The sequence below is a fragment of the Citrus clementina genome, unplaced genomic scaffold, assembly GCF_000493195.1.
Source record: "Citrus clementina cultivar Clemenules unplaced genomic scaffold, Citrus_clementina_v1.0 scaffold_4, whole genome shotgun sequence".
Taxonomy (NCBI): Eukaryota; Viridiplantae; Streptophyta; class Magnoliopsida; order Sapindales; family Rutaceae; genus Citrus; species Citrus x clementina.
Genome location: NW_006262274.1, coordinates 22,023,617 through 22,030,997, shown reverse-complemented (window position 1 = coordinate 22,030,997; position 7,381 = coordinate 22,023,617). Strand labels below are relative to the sequence as shown.

The 7,381-nt window shown below is 31.9% G+C and overlaps 1 protein-coding gene across 1 annotated transcript; it reads left to right on the top strand.

Moving 5' to 3' along the window:
* The first annotated feature begins 5,020 nt into the window (after window positions 1-5,020).
* On the top strand, window positions 5,021-7,273 carry LOC18045694 (cytochrome P450 71B35). The gene is made up of 2 exons (XM_006438154.2): window positions 5,021-6,175; window positions 6,453-7,273. Exons 1-2 carry the CDS (start codon window positions 5,270-5,272, stop codon window positions 7,074-7,076), a joined length of 1,530 nt encoding a protein of 509 aa, XP_006438217.1. The 5' UTR covers window positions 5,021-5,269; the 3' UTR covers window positions 7,077-7,273.
* The last annotated feature ends 108 nt before the right edge of the window (window positions 7,274-7,381 follow it).

Sequence of the window (7,381 nt, the reverse complement as noted above, 5' to 3'; positions counted from 1 at the left end):
GATCCGATCCGAGGACCGATTAGGCCGAGTGGCTTAGATTATCTAACAGATCCTAATTGTGTTAATGATAAGGTTGTTGATTAATACAACTTTGAAAACACAGGTGATGCATAAAACATGTCAACATTTTTTTGTGTGTGGTTAAATGTAGATAATGACAAAATAAAAGTGTTGCAAAGATAATTTTCTTAATATTAAAATTAGCTATTCAGAAATGAATTTAAATAATTTTCCTTTTTAAAAAAAAATTAACAATAAAGCTATAAATATTTTTAAGTGTTTTAACTACAGCATTATCCTCTCCCCATCCATATGAGTAGGGTATGAACCCCATCCGTGAGTGAGTCGGAGATCAAGTTGTTGTTAAACTAAATAATAATAATAATAAAATTGCATTAATTATTTTTCCTAATAATATGTCTCTATATGTTTGTATTATTGATATAAACAAAGGGTCTTATTGTGTTATGTTAGCTATAAATTAACATACAACAACCTAACAATAATTTCTTTGTGCCTCTGAATTATTACCACTCAAACAATTTAAAGGTTGTGAGAAACTAATTTTAGGTCAGCTATTAGTTACAGTTAATGTAACTTAGCAGCTGACGTAAATAAATTATTGTTAACTGCAATAACATTTTCTATATGGAAACAATGTCAATTAGTCATGGAAACAAATAATATTTTTAAGTACAACGAAATTTTTGTGTCTATATAAAATATTATTAGAAGTTATAAAAACAAATTTGGGCAATTCCATGTATAAATTTGTTAATAAAATTGTAAATGTTTGAAGGTTTTAACCTTACAATTTATGAGGAATAAATGTTTAAAATTTTTTTGAATTTGAAACCCATAATTTGCATGGATTGTTGTAAAATTACATGAATATAATTTAACATAAAAAATGGGTCTATCAAGCGATTACATAGAATTCTATTAGAAAATTGATTATTTTCTTTTAAAATCGGGGTTTCTGCTAAAGTCCGGACCGAGCTGGGCCCAGCTGGGCTAATCCAAACCTTTCACGGACGTAAGAAATGACGAGTGGATCTATATGAACCCCATTGTTTGTCTCATAAGCCCCGTATGTTTGTTATCAGTATGATAAAATCTTACTGTATAATTACTAAAATAAACAAAAAGAATTTAGAATTCTTTTGGTTGTCTTTAAGTTTCACCTAAACTGAAAATTTAACCTATCTCCAGTAAAAGAGGTTAGTTATTTTTACTATGCCTGCAATTTTGCTTGCCATCAAACAATTTTTAAAAATCCTCCTGTGATGAAGTAATTTTCAGTTCTTCTCTCTTAAACTCTTCAAAATTTATCTTGAAAAGAAAATAAATAAATAAAAAGAGGAAGAAGGAAAGATCATGAAGTGATGATAAAATATTAAGATATTTTGAGATTAAGAATATAATCTAATATTGAAACATATTTTTAAAAAAATCGATATTTAAATAGAAAAAATTAATAGAGCACAGAAACAGAGATAATAGAGATCATCGTGTTAATTAAAAATTTTAATTATCAAGATCATCCTGTTTGAGTTAATAGTTAATTGTTTGTTTGGAATCAACTATGCGGAAGGGAGGAGCAAGGTAGAGAAGCAACAAGGAAGGGATAAATTTGGAATTACGTGGGTTTATTAAGAAGTGAATGATAATTTTAGAAAATATACGCAGTAAATAAAGTTAGGGTCTGATGAGATGTGAAAACGAGTTTTTTTTTTTTAAATTACTAGAGACTATTGTTTAAACTATAACTCATGTTACATGAGATTATAATTGATATTTATAAATTAGATTATTAATGAGACCAACTTACATAAATGATTACAACAGACATTAACAAATCAGATTGCTACTGAGACCAACTTACATCAATCTAATTAATATTTACAAATCATACTATTACTGCTGGGATCAACTTACATCAATCTAATATTTATAAATCAAACTATTACGCTTAAAAAATATCTATTCCACTCGCACTTATTAAAGAAGAGAACTATTTTTAATCAATTATATATTATAATTAAAGAAAGAATTACTCCTATATTATATTTGTGGGGGGTTCGAATTAGAGTACAGCAGCGCTAACCACTTAACCAAAGGTGGAATGATGTGAAAACGAGTTTAAATTAAATAAATCAATGAATTTCCACGCTTGCGTAGCATAAATTTCATTTTAGGGCCGTGCTTAAGTTTGACTTAGTCGTCGCCTTGCATTGAAAGCGGGGCGGAGTTTTGTCAACAACTGGGGCCCATGCTTAAGTTGACGAGTCCAAGTTTACCATTAATGTCCAAAGTCAATATTCAACACTGAGCAACTAGACTTTTCGTTTCCCACTTCGGATCGTATTATGAATCACACAAATTTAATCAAACAGACGCCGCTACATCGTATCGTGAACATGCATTCCCTGGATAATTAATGATTTTGACATCATTTTTGACTGAAGATTTGTCCCTTTTTTTTCAAACTTTGAAAAGTCTCGTCGTTGGAGCAATGTTTTTTGTTTTCATTTTTCTGCCCCCAAAATACTGAAGTCTCATCATGTGATCAGTTTTTCTGTTCTTTAGCTTTGAAACGTTTCAGCGGTGGACTAGCAATTTTTTTTTAATCATTTTCCAAACTTTGAGAGGTGTCCCATCATCATTGGATCAAAGTTTTTAAAATTTTTGAAAATGATCTCCAAGCAGCGGTCCAATTTATATAAATTTTTTTCTTTATCAAAATTGCTACCATGCTTCTCCGATACATATGTAAAACTAGTAGTATAGCAGTCTCATCTGCTTCATAAAAAAAATCTTTATAAGCAGTGTACAGGGATGTAGCTACAAAATTGTTTCAATTGGAGCACGTTCAATGCATAATGCAGACCATATATGTAATTTAATTAATCATAAAAGTGTTTTGCACGGTTCAAATAATAATAGATAGTAAAAAATGATATTTAACAAGCAAAATTTCTCATCCTTCTTTCAATTTTTTTAAAGAAAATATATAATACAAGTTCAAAATATTTCAAATAATAATAATATATGACAATACCACTATATTATATTATTATTTCTTGATAGATTTTTACTGATTACCATTTTCGTACAAAGTTTTGTAGTTTAGAAACGATATATGATAGTTTCATTGTTAATACAATCAATATACAATATTTTTATGTATAAGTTAAGACGATTAGAAGAGAAATGAAAAGATAGCAAAGGGAAAAAAAGAAAAAAAAAACTTATTTTTCTATAGTTTCATATTTTTGTAATTATTACCTTATTTTGTTAAATTTCTTTTTTCTTTATTTAGGTGTGACCAATTCATGTTTATAGAATCGAAATAACTGATAAGTTTTAAAAAAAAATTTCTTTTATGAAGGTTAAATTTGAAAATCTTGAAAATTATCTATTGCAATTTGATTAAAATAATGAATAGTTGTGTGATCAATTTGATTAACGTCAAGCATCAAGCAGTGACTTTCACTTTACATCATACTTGAATATAGCTTTGTCTTCCATACTTAATTAAGCTTGGCATGGTTGTCATTTTCCTTGGCTGGCTTATTTTACTAAGTCATGCTTCTCTTCCGATGGATGCAAGCGGGGCTCACTTTGTCAAACCTAAGCTGATTTGTCGGTACAGAGCCACCGATATCACAATAGTTTCAAAGTGTTTTTTTTTTCTTTTTTTTTTTTTCAATTTTTTGACCATAAATAAAAAGAATGCAAACCTATTATACTACGGATGATATATATGCATGAAAATAACATTGAACGACATAAATTGAAAACGTATTTATGTGCATTGTTTTAAACACGTTGGGTAGAGTGAAATGTGTCAAAATATGTAGATAAACCAAAATTAACCCTAATTCTAATTATTACGCAAGCAACATGCCAGTTATATATGTGTAGGTTTTGGAGGTATCATCGTATTAGTAGATTATATAAAAAAAGAGGAAAAAAAAAGGAGCTGCTAGCTTATAACTAACGTAAGATACAATCCTCTATTGTGGGTTCGAATGAGATTCACGGATTAATTTGTGAAGAGAGATATACTAAGGGTGGGCACTATTCAGTTAGGTTTGGTTAAGTCCTAGAACCGAACCAAACTGAAACCAAATGGTTCATGAATTTATGAACCAAATGTAAACCAAATTATAGAATCGAACTGAACCAAACTAAATTAATTTGGTTCAGTTCGGTTTGGTTTTATCCTATATTCATTATTCAATAAAATAATAATAATATAATAATACACTATTAATACAACAATAATCTTGAATCTATAAATTAGCAAACAATAAACAACATAATAAAATCTAACAATAGTAAATTAACATAATAAATTCTAAAAATAATCTAGAAATCCATAAATAATTACCAATTTAATAAAATCTAACAATAATAAATTAAAATAATAAAGTTCAACAATAATCTATAAAATCGACTACACGTTAAAAAATAAACTTTAAATTTTCATTGTCAAAGTACTATCTCAATCACCACTTTTTCATCATTTAACTTCCACATTCACAATAATTACATCATCTCTCAAAGTCAAACCGAGTCATTAGCAAAGTATTAACAATAAAATAAAATAAAATAAAGTGTATGTTATGACATATATAATATCATGTGTTAACTAAAAAATAAAAATAAAAAGAATAAATTTTGAACTATTTTTTAATTTTAATTTTTTTGTGAACCATTTGGTTCGGTTTTGAACCGAACCAAATAAAAAACTAAATGATTTAAAATTTCTGAACCATTTAATTTTTTAATCCGAACCAAATTACCATAATACGATTCGATTCGATCAAACTGAACCGAACCAAATGCCTATCCCTAGACTATACCTTACATTAACTGATGGTAAAGAAAAAAAAAAAAAACACGCGAGTCTCAGAATATAAACACAACATGATTAGACATGTGGACTAGACATAAAAATTTTATACTGTGCACAAGTATCTTTATTATTTTTCTTCAAAAATTATATTTGCTCAAGTGCTTTTCTTAAGTAGTCAATTCAATGCTACAAGTTGTACACAATAGTCAGAATTGAGAGAATTTTCGTCCACAAAAGTTTTGTGCGCTGTCGTTGTCATCATCATCTTCATCTACATGACGAGAACAGTTAGTTTTCAAACGCCGGGAACTCGCCTGCTGGCCAACTGGGTTATAAATATATGGAAAAGCTGGCTGGTTATGGAGCAACATAGAATACTAGATTACGCTTCTCTGCACAATAACCATGACCATGATCATGTGGCTCCCTCTTCTCCTGATTCCTCTACTACTTATCCTCAAAAACATGAAGAAAAGCCAAAAGCAGAAGCAGCAGCAGCAGCTTCCACCGGGGCCTCCTAAGCTCCCAATACTTGGCAATTTACTCCAACTTGGAGAACTGCCTCACCAATCTTTATGGAAACTGTCCAAAAAGTACGGCCCAGTTATGCACCTCAAACTTGGTCGTATACCCTATGTTGTAGTCTCCTCTGCAGAGACAGCAAGAGAGGTCTTGAAAGTTCATGATCTTGAGTGCTGCGGCAAAGCGCGATTAACCGGCGTCGGGAAGCTTTCGTATAACTATTTGGATGTTGCGTTTGCCCCATATGGTGATCACTGGAGACAGATGCGCAAGTTATGTGTTATGGAGCTTTTCAGCCACAAGAGGGTACAGTCATTTCAGTTCATCAGGGAAGAAGAAGTTGCCTCACTTGTGAATTCCATCTCTCGAGCATCATCTTCTGCTAGTCCTGTTGATCTTTCTCAGAAGATATTTGCTCTGTCTGGGAGCATACTATTTAGAGTGGCTTTCGGAAAGAGATTTCAAGGGAGTCATTTTGATAACCATAAATTTCATGAATTGCTCGCGGCTGCTATGGCTGTGGGAGGAAGCTTCACATCAGAGGAATGTTTTCCGTATGTTGGTTGGATCATTGACAGGTTCTCTGGTTATCAAGCGAAGATCGAGAGCGTTTTCCAGGAAGTGGATTCTTTCTTGGGACAAGTAATCGAAGATCATCTTAAAGCTGAGGGGACAAAACAAGAGCATGAAGACATCGTCGATGTCATGCTGCGAATTAAGAGGGAACAAGCTCAATCTGCCCACGAAGAAGAACAACTTACAACAGATCATATAAAGGCTGTACTCGTGGTAAGCACGCACCTTCAATTTCCACAAAACATTCTTTCTAATTCTTCATGGGCATATATGTGCTCTCTGTAGCTGAATATTTTTTTGCCAAGCACCGCCATCACAGGTTTATTCTGGGCCACATAACTATATTATGGACAAGACTTTCCTATTAGCTTCATCACTCAATCTGTAGAATACTAATTAAATAAAGCGTTTTCATCCCGGTTAACTCTGCAAGTCATTATTAATTATAGACTGGATAATTAATTATGTTTATGTTTGTAAATAAAATCAGGATTTATTATTGGCTGGAGTGGACACCAGTGCAGTTACTGTGATCTGGGCAATGTCAGAGCTGGCTAGGAATCCAAGAGTGATGAGTAAAGCACAAGATGAAGTCAGAAAATGCATTGGAAAGAATGGAAGCATTACAGAAGACAATATGGAGCAACTTCAATACCTCAAGATGATAATCAAAGAAACTTTTAGATTGCACCCTCCTGGCCCGATGCTACTCCCAAGACAAACTATTTCGCACTGTAAAATAAACGGTTATGACGTTAACCCTGAAACATTGTTGCAAGTTAACGTTTGGGCAATTGGAAGAGATTCGAGGTATTGGAGCAAAGCTGAAGAATTCTTTCCGGAAAGATTCATTGATAACTCGGTTGATTTTAAAGGGCAAAACTTTGAATTATTGCCATTTGGAGGTGGTCGTAGAATTTGTCCTGGGATTCAAATGGGTATATCAACAGTGGAGCTTGCACTTGCAAATCTCTTGTATCATTTCAACTGGAAATTGCCCAACGGAATGGAAGGAGGAGATTTGAACATGGAGGAAGCCATTGGTCAGAGTCTTACGACCTCTAAAAAGACACCTCTCATGCTACTTCCCATCAATTACAGCCATCCGAAGTAGCTGGAGCAGAGGATGCCGCTAGATAACACAAAATTAGGGGATATCAACGGGACATAATCCCTTTTCAAATTAAGCTCAAAATAAAACGACCGGCATCTTTTGCATTGTTTAAATAAAATTTACAGGTTTTTTGTACTTTTACAATTTTGTATTCCTGTATAAGTATTGCATTTTATCGATTTTATTTACAATCAAAATAATAAGTGTAGCTATGTAAAGCTCATAATGAGGGCATGTCCTGTTTGGTATTAGAGTTAGATAATTATACATTTTTAAAGTTAAGTTGATTTAATCTTACGTTTATA